General features: G+C 40.6%; 1 protein-coding gene across 14 annotated transcripts in view; it reads left to right on the top strand.

Annotated features, from left to right (window-relative positions):
- The window catches only part of PATJ (PATJ crumbs cell polarity complex component), a 305,718-nt gene that overhangs the window by 49,548 nt on the left and 233,861 nt on the right, over positions 1 to 22,309 (top strand). For all 14 annotated transcript variants that reach the window (XR_009451968.1, XR_009451967.1, XM_059689351.1 and 11 more), the window contains exons 11-14: positions 177 to 339; positions 3,811 to 3,957; positions 8,561 to 8,637; positions 10,924 to 10,980. Coding sequence is in view for 12 of the 14 variants with exons in the window: in XM_059689351.1 (XP_059545334.1) it covers positions 177 to 339; positions 3,811 to 3,957; positions 8,561 to 8,637; positions 10,924 to 10,980 (444 nt within the window). In the remaining 2 variants the exon portion in view is untranslated. The remainder of the gene's footprint in view (positions 1 to 176; positions 340 to 3,810; positions 3,958 to 8,560; positions 8,638 to 10,923; positions 10,981 to 22,309) is intronic.

Here is a 22,309-nt window from a genome sequence, read left to right as displayed (position 1 = left end):
TTTCTTGTCTCAGGAAGTTTGTCAGCGTATTTTATACTAATTTTGCATCCTTATTCAAATACTTTCTTAGGTCTAATAACTAATTATTTTGGGAATAAAATGAATTGCTTAATTTGATTCTACCTTGCCAGAATTTAAAATAGTAGCTAACTTGAAACCTGTTTAATGTCTTTTAGGTTGATGGTGTGAATATTCAGGGTTTTGCCAACCAGGATGTTGTTGAAGTATTACGTAACGCGGGGCAAGTGGTACACCTAACCCTGGTTCGAAGGAAGACATCCTCACCAGCTTCGCCACTTGTTGAACAGCCTCCACTGGTTGAACAGCCTTCAGACACAGGTAAAGGATTCCACTGTCCCTCTCCCCACTTTGTAGTATGGGTTAGAAGAATAGCTCACTGATGGAAGCTGCTCTGTGAGTCTGGGAAGGAAAAACGGCCCACCTTGTGTAATGTAGTGATGGAGAAATGAATCAGCTCATCTGTCTGTGCACCGAATAGCTTCCTTCGCCTATTATAATGTGCCAGGCCAAATGTTAGACCATGAAGCCTGACTCCCATTAAGCTCTGAGAGTTTCTCTAAATGGAGATGGAAATCATTTTCCCTAAAAACTCCCAAATTTCATTCATTACTTACATTTGAATAATAAAGCTTTGGCACCTTTTGTTCAGGAGCTCTCATTTGTCTAATGCTTTGACATTTTGCAAACTTCAGATTTCATTTACTTCCAGTGATATATTTGATTCTAATCTCTCTCGATTTACCTTTTGAAATATAGCAGGAGAAAATAAAACCTGAATTTCTCTCAAGAACATTTTTTAAAAAATATATATTTTATTCATTTTTTACAGAGAGGAAGGGAGAGGGATAGAGAGCTAGAAACATCGATGAGAGAGAAACATCGATTAAGCTGCCTCCTGCACATTCCCCACTGGGCATGTGCCCGCAACCAAGGTACATGCCCTTGACCAGAATCGAACCTGGGACCCTTCAGTCCGCAGGCCGACACTATCCATTGAGCCAAACCGGTTAGGGCTCAAGAACATTTTTATGTTTATAAAAATATTTGTTGGTTTTTAGATTATATCAATAGTAAACTTTCCTTAGGGAACAAAAACATGATTGTATGCATGTCAATTTTTAATTATCAACTTATAAACATATAGATCAACAAAATTCGACAATCACGGGGACACATATTCAACTTAATATGAATGACTAGATATAGAACTACTGAGAAAGGAATAATTCTATTAGAATTTATCAGGAGATGAATACAGTTGTTGTTTTTTCCCCTTCCTCTGAAGGTATAATAAGCCTGGAAGCCTTTGCTTTCAACTGCTATTGATTTATATTAAATTGGAACTTTTTAAGTTTATGCAATAGTGGAAATTTTGCTGCTGAAAGACAGATGCCCTGTCAACTGCATTGTATGTATGAAATTTAAAATTGCTCAAATAGTACAAATTGTACAAATGCTATATTGACCTTAAAAGGTTTACATAAATATTTATATCAATATAATGGTTTTAATAGCTCTGATCTAGCCCTTGGCTTCAGTCCGCTATATCAAATAAAGTATGTCAGCCGGGAATTAGCAATTCTCTTTTTTTAAAAATATATTTTTATTGATTTCAGAGAGAGAAAGGGAGAGGGAGAGATAGAAACATCAATGATAAGAGAGAATCATCGATCGGCTGCCTCCTGTACACCCCCCACTGGGGATCGAGCCTGCAACCTGGGCATGTGCCCTTGACTAGAATCAAACCTGGGACCCTTCAGTCTGCAGGCAGACACTCTATCCACTGAGCCAAATCAGCAAGGGCAAATTAGCAATTCTTTATTGGGCATGCCTACATTTTAAATCTGTATTGGGATAAGTTTTGGCTCTAAATCTGCACATCTTCTGCCATATTTTGGGTGTCCTTACTGTGTGTTTCACTACACCCTTTGAAGAGCACTCTGTTGTACAATTTATCACACTCCATTGTAATCATTTGTTTTTGTGTGGCCACTGTGTGAGGTAGGGGAGTGGTTATACCCTTGCCTTCTGGCCCATGTAACAAAGCTTGGTATACCTTCCACACAGCATTTAAGTCTGTTTTACTGAAATAAACTGTACAGATTCTAGCTCTTGCACAATAGCTCCCTCTGGCATTCTAAATCTTACTTTTTCTCCTGTAAATCCTACTTTTTGTATACCTTATATAGAGGTGGGCAAAAATAGGTCTACAGTTGTGAGTATGCAAAACAGTTTATTCTTATTTTATTATTTATTATTTATTGTATTATTTATCTTTTTCTTCTTATTATTATTATTTTTTCATATCCTTATGACTTACTAGAGGCCCGGTGCATGCAATTTGTGCACAGGTGTGGTCCCTAGGCCTGGCTGGTGATCGAAGCACGAGCGTCTGGGGTGGAAGGGCAGGTCCCAGCTGACCTCTGGGCCCTGGGCAGCATCTGGGCCCCTGGGCACCCACGCGCCCCCCTCCACCTGAGTCATCAGGCCTCACCACCACCACTGGTTGCCATCTTCGGGGCAATCGGCAGGGCGATTGGGCCCTGCTCACACCTGCCTTGGCCTGGCACCGCTCGCTCACCTGCTCCACCATCCTGCTGCGGTCCTGCTCTCATCAGGGCCCATCAGGGCCAGCAGTACCTCCACTGCTGCCTGCTGCCAGCATCATGTTGCTGACCCCCGCCATGTTCCACGCCGCCCCCTGGTGGTCAGCGCATGTCATAGCGAGCGGTCAAACTCCTGTTCAAGGGGACAATTTGCAAATTTGCATATTGGGCTTTTATTGTATAGGATCTTTGAGATAATGATGGCTGCTAACTTAACCTATTTTTGCCCACCCCTCCGTAGTTGTTTGTGTATCTATTTGTATATGTTTTGTAGCACACAATCACATCATCATACTGCTTTGTACTATAAACTCTGGTGTGTAACCATTCTCTCCAGTGACACTAGTAGCTGCTAGCTGGCATTCCTTTCGCAAGCCTGGGCTGTGCATTTAGTTTTTATCAATGGATTTATGATTTTTAAAAATCCTATGTGTAGTTTAAAACCTCATGTGAAGATCATAGGAACTTTTAGCTGGTTATCTTTTTTAACCATTTATTATAAAAATTGCAAACATAGAAAAACTGAAAAATAATATATGAAATATCCACTATTTAGATTCAGCAGCTATCATTTTGCCATATTTGCTTCATCTAAGCATGTTTTTTCCCTGAGCCATTTCAGAATGAGTCATAGACATTATGACACTTTAGCCCTACACACTTCAGACTATAGCTTTACAATGAAGGATATTTTTTAGGTAAACATAATGTCATTTTCACACCAAAGAAAATTTATAGTAATTCCCTAACACCAGATACCCAACACATACTTAAATTTTCCCAATTGTCCCTAAATATATTGTAGCTTCTCTTGTTTCTCCCACCAAACAAATCCCATGAAATCATGAACGGATAATGCATTGCACTTATTGCATGTGTTAAGTTTCTTTGGTTTCTTAATCAAGAAGAATTCCCCATCCGTACTCCTGCTTTGTCATTGACTTTACCTTGGTTTTCTCTTCTCACTGCCTACTTCCTTATTCTTTTCAATACTACCAACATATTTATTTTTTAAGGAATTGATTGGTTATCACACATGAAATTTTAAATAAAGGAGTCATATTTATTAAGTTACCTGAGATGTTTGTAATGAGGTTGTGAAACAGTAGAACAGGAGGGGCAAAAGCTCACTTAAATATGGCCTTTAGCTGTTAGTGATTCAAGTGTACAATTCTTGTTTTAGGAACTGTTGTCGAACCATCAAAACCACCAGCCTTCTCTCTAGCTGGAGCAGTGGACACAGAAACTAATTTGGATGTTGAAGATGAGGAAACTGAAGAAAGAATGGATAATCTAAAAAATGACAACATACAAGCCTTAGAAAAACTGGGTAGGCACAAAGCATTCAATTCAAAGCAGTTTGACTTTCTCATTTGTTAACCCTTTTCTCTCTTTTTAGTTAATGTAATGTGAGGAGTTTTAGAGGCATTTTGGCTCTATAAAAGAGAGTATTTTTTAAAAAAAATATATTTTATTGATTTTTTACAGAGAGGAAGGGAGAGGGATAGAGAGTTAGAAACATCGATGAGAGAGAAACATCGATCAGCTGCCTCCTGCACATCTCCCACTGGGGATGTGCCTGCAACCCAAGTACATGCCCTTGACCGGAATCGAACCCGGGACCTTTCAGTCCACAGGCCGACACTCTATCCACTGAGCCAAACCGGTTTCGGCAGAGAGTATTTTTAATATCAACAACAACACTTGTGGCAGTTGGGAACCAAGCATATTGTTGTTTATTCTTTGTTTATATTAATTTTGAATGCATTATTATTAGTATATGATGAGTATTTTTAATCTTGTCAGAATTTTAAATTGCGGCATATTTTAGCTTGTATAATAGTGATATAGATATACCAGAGGCCTAGTGCACGAATTCATGCATGGGTGGGGTCCTTCTGGGTGGCCTGCGGGGATTGGGTGAAAACCCGCAGTCCAACGCCGCCTGCAGCTCTTACCTGCCACTCCCGCTCATTCCAGCCTCACTGCCCCTGCTGTGGGCTCGTGCCCAATCAGTCCTGATCAGGAGAGGCTTATGCCACCATAGCAGCACTTGCCAGCCATGAGCCCGGTATCTGGTGCCCTCCCAAGGGGAGTAGCCTGTGGGATTGGGCCAAAACTGGCTCTCTGACATCCCCTGAGGGGTCCCAGATTGCGAGAGGGTGCAGGCCAGGCTGAGGGACCCACCAGTGCACGATCAGGGCCGAAGAGGACTGTGGGAGGGCTCCAGGGCATGTCTGTCCCTGTCTCGCCCAGTCCTGATCGGCCAGACCCCAGCAGCAAGCTAACCCACTGGTTGGAGTGTCTGCCCCCTAGTGGTCAGTGCACGTCATAGCGACTGGTTGACCGGTCTACTGTCTGCCCTCTGGTGGTCAGTGCACACCATAGCAAGCGGTTGAGCGGCCTTGGCATGTCATTAGCATATTATGCTTTGATTGGTTGAACAGTTGACCGGTCACCAGATGACCGGACACTTAGCATATTAGGCTTTTATTATATAGGATAGCTATCTGTATACATATAGAAGTACTTCCTTTTCACCATAAAAATTAATAATGTATACATTTTTTTATGTTTCATCAAATTGCCAGGTAGCTAAATATTTGTCTTTTACTTTTCTTTTTAACGGATAGGCAACTTTGTTCTTTTACTTTGCACTTTGAGCCCTCAGCTACTAGAGCTGACTCTGTTCTGCAAGCATATTCAGTAACCGTCCCACACAGTCTCCTACACTAAGTGCTCAGCAAGACCTTGTCAGTTGAATGAAATGGAATACTTAAACCACACATGTTCCAGAGAAATTTTGGCTTTTGATTTTGATTGTCTTCTCTCAGGAAAGAGTGGCCTGAAGGAAGGAGTAATCCCTCATTCAGGTTAAAATTTTTCCTATGATTTGGAAATTCACCTTGTTGGGGTGTTTTGTTTTGTTTTTGGTAATCCTCACCTGAGGATATTTTTCCATTGGTTTTTTGTTTTGTTTTTTGGTTTTTTTTTAGAGAGAGAGAGCAGAAGGGAGGGGGAGAGACACACAGAGAGAGAATCATCGATGTGAGAGAGACGCATGGATTGGTTGCCTCCTGCATGCACTCCAACACGCCCTTGACCAGAATCAAACCTGGGCCTACGCTCTATCCACTGAGTCAAACCAGCTAGGGCTCATCTTGTTCTTTTTGAACCAAGTGAATTGTAGTTAGTCTTTGCTGTTTAAATTCAAGTGAACCCAGATAGGTTTTTCAGTGGAAATCAAATACATTCTGAAGTTAGAAATACTTTTAGAAGTATTTTATTTTCTCTTTTTGGATCCATCTTAGTACATTTTTCTTCATGGGTATATAGAACTTCAAATGAGAGTAAGACCAAAATATTCCAACAGCTATGAAGTTATTAGCCTTTTTTTTTTTTTTTTTTTTTTTTGCTGCAGAGGTGAAACATTTTTTCCTTCTTCCCTTTCAGTTTGTTTAGCCGGATAAATAATTAAATGACATAAGACAGGTTAGCAGGAGAAAATTTCAGGTGGCGGAGCCCCATAAAAATGGGGGACCCAAGAGCAAAGTGAGGCGTATATGCCATTCTGAGCTAAGGAATGGGATAGGAACCTGAGCTTGAAAGTGGGGGGGTGGGGGGGAGAGGATAATTCACAGGACCTCAAGAAGGGCAGATGTTTGGTAAATTAGAAGTTTGCCCTGCCATGCAGGTAGGTCTTTCAGATAAAAAAAAAAGTTGTCTATGGTAATAGCTCTTCTGGGCTAGACTCCCTATGTAAATTCGTTTAGGTAGTTAAGGGAGAGGTCAAACTTCTTTCCTGAGTATGTTGAGTTTTTATTACCTTCAGCTCAAAGTAACCTACATGTCAAAATGGCATATTTTGGGGTGGTATATTCTGTTCCCCTTTACTGCCATTGAAATAATAATTTCTGATCATCGTACTATTTATTTTTTTGATCATTTTGTGTAGCCTAGGATTTATTGAGCTGCTGAAAAGAAATTGATCTCTTTCCTCTGGTACTTAGATTTTGTGTTGTTTTAAATCTCATGACTGTGCTTTCATTTTATTATTGAAATGTAAAGTATTATCAAAAGAATTGAAGGGGATCCTGGCCGGTTTGGCTCAATGGATAGAGCATCAGCCTACAGACTGAATGATCCTGGATTTGATTCCAGTCAAGGGCATATGCCCAGATTGCAGGCTTGATCCCCAGTAGGGGGCATTCAGGAGGCAACTGATCAATGATTCTCTCTCATCATTGATGTTTCGATCTCTCTCCCTCTCCCTTCCTCTCTGAATTCAGTAAAAATATATTTTAAAAAAAGAATTGAAGGGGAAATGGCAACATTATTTTATACATGTATATGAAATATCATCTTTAAATATCATGTTTTTAAGCTTACAATTCAACCAAGGCATTGCAAATTTTATTCAAATTAGTTTACCAAATAAGAAACTGTTGTCTGGAAGATTTTTTTTAAAAAAAATATATGTTTTTATTGATTTTGGAGGGAGAGGATAGGAGAGGGAGAGAAAGATAGAAACATCAATGGGCTGCCTCCTGCACGACCCCCACTGGGGCATGTGCCCTGACCAGAAATTGAACCAGCAATCGCCTGGTGTATGGGACGTTGATTAACCAACTGAGCCACACTGGCTGGCTGGAAGAAGTTTAATGGGCAGGATGGTAGAACTCTTAATGTAATTTCTTATAGAAATGTTAACAAGAAGTAGGCACAAAGGTGCAGAGCCCACAAGAATGATATTTGGTTTTTAATAGGATCTTTGGTTAGTTATCCCTGAAATGTAAACTAACATATAGTTAGTTCATGGATATACTTTTATAAATTTAGTAATTTAAATTTTTCAGTGTTCATTAATCTTCGTCTTTGATTTTTGAGGTTAGTCTGTTTTAGTTAAGTTTTATGCAATTATGTTTATGTAATTAAGCATCCAAGATGAACTGTCCATGCTGAAGACTGAAAGAGCTGATGTTGCAAGTTTTGTTTGATTTTAGATAAATAGTTATGTCAGTTGTGATAAGTGTTCTGTGACTTGTCTAATCTTGTGACAAAATTGAGAGTTTTCCTTCAACTTAAAGAAAAAAGGTGGGGTTTTGTTTATTATATGCTACTACTATAAATATAATCTGAAATTATAGTTTTAGTACTTTGACTTTTGACTAGTAGGCATTATTCAGAGTACAAACGGTGTGGTAGGCTGCAGGCTAAGCTGATGTGGAAGACAGGCAAGACACTTAAAGTCTGTCTTAGCCCTTTAACATCATCTTACCTGTGTAAAAAAGGCAATATTAATGTCAGGTAAGAAAATCTTAAAGATACAACGAAACCACAAAGACCAAAGTAAAAGCAAAGTTTCTATTACTGTATATTAAATCTCATGGACTCAGTGGTTGAATTAAAACCAGACATGCCTTTATATCCACCTAAGAGAAAAGTCTGAATGGATTGTGTTGATATGCCTACTTGATAGGAAAGATAGCTTGATGCGTTTTTACTTTTCCTATGGGTGAGTGGAAGGTACTGCTTTGAAATAATTAATATTTAAATTAAATCCTTGTTTGTCCTGACATATTATATAAAGCAAAACCAGATGCATTTGACTTATAAGGATGTTTACTTATAAGCTGTATGTAATTCAAATTTCATTTATACCTCATCACTTCTTCCCTTTACAGTATTCCTTAACAACAAAAGCCCCTTCATAATTTGGTCATGCCGGTCTTTACATTTTTCCATTAGTCTTATAGGGTACTTCTGATTTACATTACCTAGTAGGTCTAAGTTAATGCATTTTCATTTTACTTATTTCCATTTTATTTATGGAAACTGCTATTATTGAAGAATTAAGTAGTGCGCTTGGCTCACAGTAGCTTTAACATCTTTAACATCTTTAACATCCTTTTTTAATTTCTTTTTTAACCCAGAAAGAGCCCCTGACTTTTCAGAAAATGAGCTGAAATCGAGATGGGAAAACATACTGGGCCCCGATTATGAAGTAATGGTATGTTAAAATCTTCAAATAAAAAACACTCATGTCTCATTTCATGTCAAGCCCTTACCATTACAATTTAAAGGAATGGGATAGTCAAAGAGTAGCCAGCCTGTCCTTATTATTTCCTCCTGCCTTTCTTTCCTATTAAATCAATCAATTGATTTTTATTTATTTATTTTTGCATTTTAAGCTATAAGAACACGTAAGGACTGCACACAAGTTTCAGTTACAATTAGCAGACCCTCAGTTCATGCTGAAACCATTTAGGTCGACAATAGGCAGAAAAATGTTAGGAGAGAGAGGACTTGCCTTTAAATTTATAACCTATCTCAGCTGCTTAAAAATTGCTGGCATTTTTATGATTGCTTTTATGATCTGTTTGTTTTATTGTACACTGAAAGGGATGTGAATATTAGCCCTATGTTTCACAAAGAATCTTACAGTTTTATGAGAAAAATGAAAGAATGATTATCAAATGTATTTGGGAGAACAGGAAGTAATTTAGGTTAGGTATAAGTTTATAGTGCCAGTGGTCCATTAGACTTCCTTTCACCTGTTATTAGATTCATTGAGTAAGGGATTGATTCCATTTCCCCATATGAATCCACATGAAAGCAGAAATCTGTGCTTAAAAAGTCTCTACCGTGTTCACTAAACACGTTCGTAATAAAATATTCTATTCAATTTCTATTGTCATTAACATTTTCTTACATACGTTTATCATTAGTAGTACTTGTTGGCTGGTTGGAGATTTTTCATTTCTCTTCTCCATTCAGAATATGCAGCCACTATAGTCAGAAATTTTCCGGTGTCATTAAGATGAGTCAAAACAGTTCATACATTCTCTTCTTGCTAATTTTATACTTGCATATCAGTCCTCAGAGACTACTTGCTTCTTTACTTCATAGATTTTGAATGCTATTTTGTCATTAGGCTATCACCTAGGAAATGACTGGGCTATCATCCTTTATGGTTTGATATCCAAAGTAATATGGTGTATCAGTATTTATAAATGGCCCGTTTTGTGATGAGCTCCTTTTTGTTGAAAGGTTATCCTCCTTACAACTACCCTTCCGGATATCATTTATCATATGGAGAGGTTACAACAGAGGGGCTAGAAAGAGGGGACAGAATTTGAGGTTGGAAATTTAAAGTGACAGCTTATTCATTAAGAGTTGTAGCTTGTTTTGAAGAATGAAGAGCAGAAAGAAGTCAGGCAAGATGAATGAAGGCATGCATACATGTACTCCAGTGTTTTTCATATTATTTTCTTCCAGCATCTACTTATCTGCAGTACTTTTAAAAGCTTTAGTTGGATCGTTAACTTATCTCCTCCCTCCAGATGCATCATATTTTATTAACAACTTACAGATGCAAATCATCAGTAAAGTATTTTGCTTGTAAGCCATTCATTTCTGTGGGTGTCCACCATTGGAGCTTTGAACAATAGTTTTAGGCCAGGATTAAAAGCTTTAGGTATTCCATGAGCCTCCCACTAGTCCAGGTCTTCCTTTTTGTGTCCTTGCCAGCCATTTCTCCTAGAGAGATGGTCTGAACTTGCTGGGGAAAGTCAGACACATTACTTTTTCCACACTTGTCTGACTTCACTGACCTTGCAAACTTGGTTTTAAGGCCAGAATTTAAAACTAAACCTGACCAGACTCTTGATTTTGTCAAAAGAATGAATTTTTTTTATAGCCAACATATATTTGGGTCTTGTTATTATTATTTTTTTAAAAATATATTTAACTGATATTTTACAGAGAGGAAGGGAGAGGGATAAAGAGTTAGAAATATCAATGAAAGAGAAACACCGATCAGCTGTCTCCCGCACACCTTGTACTGGGGATGTGCCCACAACTGAGGTACATGCCCTTGACCAGAATTGAACCTAGTACCCTTCAGTCCGCAGACCAACGCTCTATCCACCGAGCCAAACCAGTTAGGGCAAGAATGAAATTTTTATGGTGTCAATATAATGGAGGATTATATTAAAATTTTAGGGATCGTGGATTTTAAAAAAATAGAGTATGTATTTGCCCATCACCTTTCGGTTCAACTTTTGAATAACTTAGGGGAAAAGAGAACAACAGAAAAGCAAATATTCTCTGAAATTTACATTATGTGTTATACTTACGGAGTTCAGAAATATAGGAAAGAGATTAGAATGCAGGTCAGGTGCATTCTCTCACATGGAACATAGATTTTACAGATAGATTTTTTTCCCAGGAAACCTAGGAAGAAATAAAGTTATGCTTTTACAAATATTGAATATATTTTTTCTTGTAAATTTAGGTTGCTACTTTGGACACACAGATTGCAGATGATGCTGAGTTACAGAAATGTTCAAAGGTAAGCATTATTTTTCTTTTTAAAGTTACCAGTATTTTTTTGTTGGAAGAACTTTCTCTAAGTTCTTGTCGAAGAAACTAAAGTAGTGCTCTAACCTAAAGTTTCCAGAATTTAGTCTTAGACGTTTTCTGGAAATGTGGTAAGTTCTCACTTATGAAAGGGGATGGTGAGCTATGCTTGGGAAGCACGTGGGGTCCCTGCTACCACTTCCCAGAAACCAAAAACTCAGGTTTGACTGCTTTGCCCACCTTCAAGGTCGTACACAGAGTAACATTGTGCAAAGTGTGTGTAAGCTTTTCAGATTTTATAAGAAGGCCTTTTTAAGGTTTTCTAAAAATCAAGACCACAAATATAGACTTTAAAAAACCCTTCAGGTCCAGATGTTTAAGGACAGAAAAGTGGTTTATCTTCTGAGTACAAGCAATGTTTTTTCTTGAACTTAAAAAAATTTTATAGTGAGAGCTTTATTTCTAATGGCGAAACGCCAGAAGGTAACTTTTACCGTTTTTAGTATCCTCTCACTACAAATTAATTTTATAGTTCCTGTTCTGGCTAATCAACAGCCAGGGAATTAAAACTTAGAGTAGCCACCTAGGTGGCTTTCTCGGACAAATGATGAGAAAGGTAAGTAAGTTTTCTTGTCAGAATAGTTTCAAAAATTATACTGTAACCCCACATGGGGTATATGAGCTGAGCCCAGCTTAAACTCTGCTGTCCTATGTGTGTGTGACAAGTTGATAAATTGGCTCCAATTCCTGGAGACCCCATGCGGTAGTCCTCAAACTACGGCCTGCAGGCCACATGCAAATACAAATATTGTATTTGTTCCCGTTTTGTTTTTTTACTTCAAAATAAGATATGTGCAGTGTGCATAGGAATTTGTTCATAGTTTTTTTTTAAAACTATAGTCCGTCCCTCCAGCGGTCTGAGGGACAGTGAACTGGCCCCCTGTTTAAAAAGTTTGAGGACCCCTGCATGGTGTGTGATGTGCTCAATGTCTTGCCCTCGGCAGCCCAGCTCAATTCCTATAGGCTCATGTCTCCAGCTTTTTCTTTTAAATATATTTTATTGATTTTTTACAGAGAGGAAGAGAGAGGGATAGAGAGAAATATCAATGAGAGAAACATTGATCAGCTGCCTCCTGCACACCCCCTCCTGGGGATTGAGCCCGCAACCAAGGTACATGCCCTTGACCGGAATCAAACCTGGGACCCTTCAGTCCACAGGCTGATGCTCTATCCACTGAGCCAAACCAGTTAGGGCCCTCCAGCTTCTTTTATGGAGCCAATCCATCTCATAGCTGGTCCTCCTCTTTTCCTGCTGCCTTCCCTTTCCCTAGCATTACTGCCTTTTCTAAAGAACCCTGCCTTCTTATGATGTGTCTGAGGTAGGACGGCTTCCGTTTTGTCAGTTTGCCTCCAGCAGTGGGTTAGGCTTAATTCGCCCTAGGAGCCACTTGTTCATCTTTCTGGCTGTCCAGGGTATCTGTAGACTCTCTTCCAACACCATATTTCAAATGAATCAGTTATTTTCCTATCTGCCTTCTTCACTGTCCAACTTTCGCATCTGTACATAGTAATTGGGTACACCAGGGTGTGGATGATCTTAGCCTTGGTCTCTAAGGACACATCTTCCCTAATTCTTCCATGGCTGCCCGTCTGAGTTTCAGTTTTCTCTTGATTTCTTGGCTGCATGCAGTCTTCATTTGAATTGATGATTGAACGAAGGCAAGCAAAATCTTGAACAATTTCAATGTCTTTCTTGTCTAGGTTAAAGTTGTGTATTTTTTCTGTGTTCACAATGTTCAAATGCAGTCCTGTTTTGGCACTTTCTGCTTTCACTCTCATCAGAAGTCATTTCAAATCATTGCTTATTCTTGCCAATAAGATGTTGTCACCTGCATATCTTAAGTTATTGATATTTCTTCCACCAATTTTCACTTCTCCTTTCTCCGAGTCTAGCCCAGGTTTTTTTTTTGTATGGTATGTTCTGTGTACAGATTATACAGATGGGGAGATAAAATGCATCCTATCTGACATCTTTGTCTACAGGAAACCATTCTGTCTCTCCATATTCTGTCCACAATACAGGTTACACCTCAAGACAATAAGTGCCTAGGCACGCCTATTTCTTTCAGAGCATCCCACTGCTTTTCAAGGTTGATGCAACTGAACGGTTCAATGTAGTCTGTGAAACACAGACTAGCTGTCTTCTGAAATTCTTTGGAGCACTCTAGTATCCAGTAAATGCTTGCTATTCGGTCACCATTGCCTCTTCCTTTTCTGACTGCTGCATGACCATCTGGCATTTCTTGTTCCTTAAAGAGTAAAAGCCTTTGCTGCATACCTTGAGCATCTCTGTGCTAGTGGGGGAAATTAGAGTGATGGTCCTAGAATTATTGTACTCCTTGCATCTTCTTTCTTGAGACTAGGATATATATTGAACATTTCCAGTCTGTAGGCCATTGTGTTTGTTTTTTTTAAAATTTGTTGACATGTTCTTTTTAGGATCATGACAGAGTTAGTCTCTGCAGCTTGAAATAATTCTATCGGGTATGCCATCTATTTATTTATTTCATGCTGTCGCTTGCAGTATTCAATATGTGTTTTTCATGTCCCATGTGGGTTTTGTAAGACGTTATTTCTTCAAATAGTTCTACCATTTCTTTCTTTGAGTATTTGTGATGAATACTTCTCTTCCATAATTTTTTATTAAATGTGCTGTTATTTTTTAGGTTTAAATTTTCAAGGCTGACACTGGTGAGAGTATTTCTTTTATTCTAAGATAACCTGCATTTTGAGTTAGTTCCTTGCTGTGCCTGTGTGAGCCCACTGGCCAAGCTTTCCTCAGATGTGAAATAGGAAAGCAACAGGGCACAACTTCTAGTTAATTTAAAAATATTTACAAAATCATCCTTATATTCCATTAGAGTTGTCACTAATTACTAATTCTATTAAATATATTAAGAAGGATTTAATTCAAAATGAGAGTAAGAAATATAAACAACTGTTATTAATTACTGTAGTATAGTTTACTGATTACATTGAATCTGGAGCCAAACTGCCCAAGTTCAAAGTTGGGCTTATCCACTCACTAGCTTGTAAAATTACCTAAAATGTATGGCTCAGTTTTGTTGTCTGTAAAAGGAGATAGTAATAGTTAATATCTGCCTCATGGGATCTATAGAAATCAAATATGATATGCCTAGAGTAATTATAAGCACATAGTAGTCTTTTTTTCTTATTTATCATGCATATGAATCAATGATTTTTCCCCTAACATTGTACTTTAATTTACACTAAACTTTTAGATATCAGATATTTTCTATTTAACCATCTTCAAGTTAACTGAATTCTCTCTTCCTAATCTGCTGCTAAAGCCCATCTATTGAGTCCTCACTTTTAGTTATAGATTTCTATTCTAGAGTTTGTTGTATTTCTTTCTAAATTATAATTCTTTTGTTGGAATTCTCCATTTAAAAAATCTGTATATGCCATCTTTTTTGCCATTTCTTGAAGATATTAATCAACTATCCTATATAATAAAATGGTAATATGCAAATTGACCCTAACAGCGGAACAACCACTGGACCAGTCACCATGAGGTGCACTGACCACCTCTCAGTCCCTTTCCCTGGCTGGCAGGCTCCGATCGCATGATTGCAACCTACGGCGGGGGTGGGGCCGGTGACTGGGCAGGAACAGTCGACCTCTTGGTCCCTTCCCCCCGGCCATCAGGCACCAATCACCCGATGGAGAAAGGGTAACTAGGGATGGGTGGTGGTGGTGGGGCAGGGCTGGCTGCAAACAGCTGGGGAAGATGGCCTTGATCACAGGCCAGGCCTAGGGACCGTACCTGTGCATGAATTTCGTGCGCCAGGCCTCTAGTCTACACTAATAAAAGAGAAAAATGGTAATTGGCGTACGACAATACCCTTTTCATTGGCTAATCAGGGCTATATGCAAATTAACTGCCAACTATGATTGGCAGTTAACTGCCAACAAGATGGCAGTTAATTTGCATATGTAGGCACAATGCAGGGAGGCGAAAGGGAAAGCAGGAAGAAGCCCCCTGCCACTGACAGTGATCGGAAACCCAGGGGGGAGCTAAGAGCTGGGGGGCAGGGCAAAGGCCGCCTTTGCCCTGCCCCCCAGCCATGATCGGAGAATCAGGCGCCTTTGCCGCCCTGGCCAGTGATAGCAGGAAGTAGGGGTGGAGCCAGCGATGGGAGCTGGGCACGGTAGAAGCTGGCAGCCCTGGGAGCTAGGGGTCCCTTGCCTGGGCCTAAAGCGGAGCCCACGATCGCGGGGCCGCTGCAGCTGCGGGTCCCCGCTGCCCGAGCCGGACACCTAGGCCAGAGGTGTTAGGCCTGGGCAGGGGCAGAGCCTGCAACCGCGGGGAGATGAGAGTCCCCTGCCCAGGACTGACACCTCTGCCAGAGGCCTCAGGCCTGGTCAAGGGGCCGATCCGGTGATTGGTGATCGGAGGGTGATGAGGGTCAACTCCTCTGGCCGAGGCATCAGGCCTGGGTGGGGGGCGGAGCCGGGGATTGGGGGGATATGATGGTCCCCTTGCCCAGGCCTGAAGCATGAGTCAGAGGCGTCAGGCTTGGGCGGGGGGTGGAGCAAGCTATCAGAGGGAGATGGGGGTCCCCTGCCCAGGCATGATTCCTGGGCCAGAGGCCTCAGGCCTGGGCGGGTGCCAGAGCCAGTGATCGGGGTGTGATGGGGGTCCCCTGTCCAAGCCTGACACCTCTGGCGGAGGCATCAGGCCTGGGCCAGGGGCCGATCAGGTGATCAGAGGGTGATGGGGGTCTACGCCTCTGGCTGAGGCATCAGGCCTGGGCAAGGGGCAGAGCCAGCAATCGGAGGGGTCTGGGGGTCCCCACTGCCCGGGCCAGACGCCTGGGCCAGAGGCATCAGGCCTGGGCTGGGGGCAGAACCAGTGATGGGGGGAAATGAGGGTCCCCTGCCCAGGCCTGACACCTCTGTCAGAGGCGTCAGGCCTGGGCAAGGGGCCGATCCTGTGATTGGAGGGTGATGGGGGTCAACGCCTGAGGGCTCCCAGTATGTGAGAGGGGGCCGGCTGGGCTGAGGGACACTCCCCTCCCCCCCCCACACACACCCAGTGCACGAATTTCATGCACCGGCCCCTAGTATATATATAAAAGCCCAGCTACCGCAATGGCAGAATGACCAGAGAGACTGGTGGCTATGATGCGCACTGCAGCAGCCAACCAGCCTGATTGGGGCCCTGATGGCCATCCCACCCCCCCGGCCGGCCCTCCCCCGGCCACCAACCACCCACGGCCCCTCTCCCTGGCTGGCCAGGCCCGATGGACCCCCATTGGTGCGGGCCAGCCGGACTCCACCCACACACGAATTCGTGCACTGGGCCTCTAGTAGTTTATAAGGACTTTAAATAATTAATTCTGTTATCTGGATCAACTTTAGATGTGTTTCTGCTGTTTGATGTTTTCTCTGGCTGTGGTTGTTTGGTTGTATTTCTCATCATGTTGTAATTTGATTGAATGCCTGACATTGTGAGGTTCAGGCCCTGTCCAGCTTGCCTTTTCTTCTAAGACATAGGCTTCCAGGCACTCCACATGAGTCTGCGGGTATTTACCAATCCCCTTTCCCTCCTGGTCCTGGTCTCCATTTCTATCTCCTTAGTATTTTGGGTCTCTGAAATCTTTGCTTTGCTCTTCAGTGGTTTCCTGATTAGTTTTTAGCCTACCTCCCCATATAGCATTAGAGCTCAAGAGTTGTCCTTGGTGGAGAACATGGCTTAGCTCAGGCTCAGTTTATCATGCAGTTTAGCTTCAGTCATTTGTCCTCCCATTTCAAAGCTGTAAAACCCTGTATCATCATATTCTGTAATATGTTAAAAAAAGGATAATAACTGTACTTTGTGTACATCTTAAAAAAATGCCAGTTTTCCTCTAGAAAGAAAGTGTTCTCTCACCTTTATTTCCTAGTTCCGGTCACCAGTCTCACTAATTTTATTTTCCCAGATCAACTTCTGTCCATTATACCTATATATTATATATGCAATATATATTATGTATGTATATATTGTACTCAGTAACTCTAGTATAAAGGTGTAGAAGGGCTTTGAGTTCAACAGACTTTATGAACCACCTGATAGAAACTCACCAGTACATTCAGCTGTTCATTCACTCATTCATTCATTCATTCATTCATTCATTCATTATTCATTCATTTATACATTTAAATATCTTCTCTATGGTCCTCTACTGGGCTTTCAGAAGAGGACACAGCAGAAAAATATCCCTGCCCTGTAGGACTTATATTTTAGTGAGGGAATATAGAAAATAAGTAAGTTACATAGTATGGGCGATATATGCCATGCAGAATATTAAGGCAGGGAAAATGGATAAGGAATTTAGGAGGGCGTGGGTTGGCAATTTTAGAAAGGTTGCCCAGGTAAAGCCTCATTAAGAAGGTGACATTTGGGGAAACACTTTAGAAGGTGAAATAGCAGCCTAATTTTTCTTCTACATAGTATGAACAAAAATACTAGGTTGTAGGTAATTAAATAAATATATTTAAGATATGACTTAATTAATGTAGCTTAGTGCAAACACATAGGAATTATTCAATAAATTGTAATTTTTCCCCAGTTGTACGTTTCATGTACTTTTAGTCTGTGACCTTTTAAAGGCTCCTTTTTAAAAGCAATTTTTATAAGCTATTATGAAACATTTAATTGTTAATTGAAATTTTGTTGTGGCAAAATGTGTTTTTTTAATTTAATTTTTTTGGTCTGGAAGAAAAATTACCCACAATTGCATTATTTTTTTATATTTAGTTATCTGTAGATGTTTTCGTATTTATAGTTGGTATACCCAACATTTTGTATAATAAATGTATGAGAGAAGGGCTGCACACTTTTTCTACATAACATCATCACATATATTTACTTTTTAATATTGATTTCTTAATTTTAAATGTCCACAAATTATTTATTTATTTTGATGAATGATTTTTAAAAATCCTCTTAATATTAGAAGTTTAGTTTAGTTAATTTAGTTGCTTCTATTTCTCCTTACAATATGTAAAGGAAACTAGCTTATCAAAACCCATTTTACAGATGAGAATACTAAAGTTTGCTCCAAATTGTACAGCTAGATAATAGCAGAGGCAGGTTACAGCTTAGAGCACATTCATTCATTAATTCCCTCCTTCCTGAAATACTTACTGAACTCCAACAGTATCCCACACTTCTACCAACTGGGGAAAACAAAATGGAAAAGTTCCCATAGAGCTTGGATTCTGGGCTTGGGTAGGGGATTGATAATAAACAAAAATAACTCAGTAAGATGGTTGTATATTGTAAGAGGTGATGCAAAGGAACAAACAGGGTGGTCCGAGCACACCTGGGGGTGGAGCACTTTAGAGAGAGCCAGGAAGAGGCTCTTTGGCTGAGGCACAAAGGATGAGAACAGGTGAGTTGGGAAATAGGTGATCAGTAGGAAGGGGCCAGCATGTGGGAGGAATGGAGGTTGTTTCAGAGTGTCTGGGTCAAACTAAGTAGAGAGACAAGTGTTGTCAATTGAGGCAGGTGCTTTAGGGCCTCAAGATCCACGGTGGTAAGCCTGTGCTTTGTCATCAGTGTCAGGTAACAGCAGTGGAAGGATTGAAGCAGGGTAGTGTCTTATCTGAGGTCAAAGCTGCAGGTTTTTCCTCTGCCCCATCAACTTTCTGGTGAGGAAAATCATGTTTCATGGCTCTCATTGGTGTTCCTAAGGCTCTAGCTGTCTGTAGATGGTCACTCCGGTTACCACCTCCTAGCCACCACCCTTAAAGGGATTATGGCTCAAGAAGCATCTTCATATATTGTGGGCCAGTGGAGTTGTGGGGGAAAAGGGAGGTGAAAGTACTTTACAGTGGCTGAGCATTAGCTGTACTGCTTCTAGGAAGCTGTTAATCATGACACAAGAATGGTTTTCCCGCATCTGGGGAGACTTGCACTTTTAGGGATGGCTTTGTTGGCAACTGTTTACTATTACGATAATCACAGCATTGTGAGGAAGAAGCATTAAAGTTCTTTCCAGTGACCTTTCTGCTGGCCATCAATTGTGATATGCAGTGAGCATTAGCAATATCCCCACTGTGGGAAACAAAAATACCAGTTCCTGTTCTCTGGTTTTGACAAGACAGACTGACAAATTTCGCTTTATTTCCTTTCTAAATCATATTCTCTGGATTTAGAGAATATGATTTAGGAAGGGCATTAAAATGTGAGTTTCCTTTTCACTATATAAGAGTAAATACAATTTTTAAAAAAAAAATCTTTTTATTGATTTTACTAGAGAGAGGAAGGGAGAGAGAGATATAGAAACATTGATGAGAGAGAAACATGCTCCCTACTGGAGATCGAGCTCAAAACCCTGGCATGTGCCCTGCCTGGGAATTAGTCCGGTGACCTCTTGTGCATGGGATAATGTTCAACCAACTGAGTCACACCAGCTGGGCAGTAAGTGCAATTTTTAAGGCAGTGGGATGACTGGACCCTCCGGGAGTTGCAGTGGGCATCGGATACTAGGTCAGTTCTTTGCTTTAAATACATGCTCTCCTTTATTTCTCACAATTACCCTATTGGTTAGCAGCTATTAACTCCTTTTCATTTAAAGATATATTTTTATTGATTTCAGAGAGGAAGGGAGAGGGAGAGAGAGATAGAAACATTAATGATGAGACAATCATTTATCGGCTGCCTCCTGCAATCCCCCTACTGGGGACAAGCCCACAAACCCGGCATGTGCCCTCACTGGGAATCGAACCGTGCCCTCCTGGTTCATAGGTTGACAACCACTGAGCCATGCAGGTCAGTCTCCTTTTCTTTTTTAATATGTGGAAACTGAGTGTCAGTTAGATAAAGTGACTTGCCTAAGATCAATGTAGCTAGTAAGTGGGAAAATCAGAAAAACAAATCAAGAGTTACAGTATTTGGCTTCTAAATCTGTGCCATTTTTTTTATGCGTTTGAGTAGATAATACATGGGCAAAACAAAAATAGATAATATATGGGCAAAATTTAAAAGTTACTGAAGTATGCACTGCAAAAAGTAAGCTTTCCTCTCATCCCACTCCCCCTGTGCTCCTCCCCAGAGGCAACCAAACTCTGTTACAATTCTCACACATGGAGTCGTATGCTTTGCTGGTCAAATAACTATAGAAACAGTGGTTATCAATGAGGACAGATGGCCTATCAGAAACGTCAGGGGACCTTTTTCAAAATACTAAGGACCCTATTTGTTCCTCTTACCAGGACTCTGATTCTGTCGGTTTGCAGTGAGGTCCCTGAAGGCAATTGTCATGCCTTCCTTGCCTCGCTCCATTGAGAATTATTGCTCAGGTGTTGCTAAAATGCCTTATGTGTATTTAAGGAGGGAGGCGTTACTTCTTCAAGACAGATGAACGGAGTTTATTGGGAGGATGGCATTTGAACTATACCCTGGAAAAATGGGTTTGCAGAAATAGGAACAATTGATATTCCAGGTGGAGGAAATATGAGTAAAGGGCGAGATAGAGTCGTAAGTGCAAAGTGTTAGATCACGTGTCAAAAGCTCAGATATCACATGGGCTACACAGTAACATAAATGATATATATAAAGTGATATAAGTGACAATAGACACTTGACCTTGGTGTTAGGAAACTGAAGAGAACCTTTAATATATTTCCGTATGACAGAGCACACACTGTGCACGTTTTGAGCCTCCAGGATTAAAATTTTAGATGAGCGAGAAAGACTAATATATAAATCAAGCTCTAATGGATGGCTTGTCTTGCATCATCTGAGTGAACACACCTAACTTTGGAGGTCATTATGCTATGTTTCACCCTTAATTTAAAAGTTGTAGCCTCATTCTTGGGGAGTTTGTTTTTCATTTGTGGCATATATAGTACCTCTTTCACCCTAATCTCTAAACATAAATGGCTATTTAATATCCTCTCATCAGAACTAATCATAGGGTTCTTTCTGTTCCATTTTATTTTGAGTTCATCATTTTTGGAAGCATTCTCCCCCATCCCACTGACATATTCATTCCTTTCCAGAATTTCCCCTCCCCATCCCCCCCGAAGCAACATCATTCATATTCCCACTTGAGTATTTTGATATCTTGTTGTAGGGTCCTAAAAGTAGAGCTTTTAGCAAAATGAATGAGCTGTGGTTTATTTCATGACAGGTCTTTCCAACTCATGGGTTGAAGGCCTATAGGTTTCTTGATCACATTTGATTTTTATCATCTTAGCACTGACAGTAAATCACACCATGGTCACACGTTCCTTGGATACATTTCCTTGCATCCTTTACTTGTCATATCAGAATCATGACAATCCTGCTGCTCATTAGCCTTGTCAACTTCAATAGGACCCCATGCAAAGCACATTGAATAAGCATCAAAAAGCGTAATATGCGATGTGTGTGAAGACATCAATCATCTGTCTGTTGCACCCGCTCCTGTCATTTTAGCACTTTCCGCTCTCTCTCTAAGAACCCAGAATACCAAAGGGGTGGACAACTGAGAGAGGCAGATGAAATGGTTGATTTGTTTAGTTGCTAAATGCAGCTGAGACAGGTAATTAAACAGCCCTGCTCCTGCGGAGAAGCCTGCAGCAATGTAATGGGAAGTCTCAGAAACCCAGCTGTACTCAGATTTAGATTCAGAACTAATATTAGGTAGGCCCCTTTCAGATTGACAGATTTTGTAAACATCATTTCTGGTTTATTTGCTCAGCATGATTAGAGATGGAGCATGTGTGTCTCACTCATGGTTTAAAGTTACTAGGGAGCATGTGGTGATTATAGATACATGCTGGGAATAGCCCAGAAGGGCAGAGACTTGTGTCTGGTGGGCAAGGGGTTCCATGGTTAAGCCTCAGCTGCTCCTCAGTGCTTCAACCAATTCTTGATGTCAATTATTCCATGGATGTGGGGTCAACCCTGTCAATGGAGCAGGGTTGGCAGAGGGCTGGAATAGGAGATTGGAATCAGTTCTCTACTTAATCCTTTTCTTTTTTTATGGGAGACACATCCTGATAATAAAAGGCTAATATACAAATTGTCCCCTTGAGCAGGAGTTTTACCAGGGGCAGGGCCGGCCGGCCAACCTCCCGCGTCCCCTCCTCCTGGCCGGCTCAGCCCAATCGGCCCGATCAGGGCGGGCTGGCTGGACCCTACCCATGCAGGAATTTGTGCATTGGGCCTCTAGTTATTATATAAATAGCAAACATCTCTCTCTCTTCTCTCTCTCTCTCTCTCTCTCTGTACAATGTGTTTGTTTTAATTTGTTGCATTTATT

Source organism: Myotis daubentonii, chromosome 3 (genome assembly GCF_963259705.1).
Source record: "Myotis daubentonii chromosome 3, mMyoDau2.1, whole genome shotgun sequence".
Lineage (NCBI taxonomy): Eukaryota > Metazoa > Chordata > Mammalia > Chiroptera > Vespertilionidae > Myotis > Myotis daubentonii.
The sequence above is the reverse complement of the archived record's forward strand: the minus strand, read 5'-3'. Positions and strand labels throughout refer to the sequence as shown.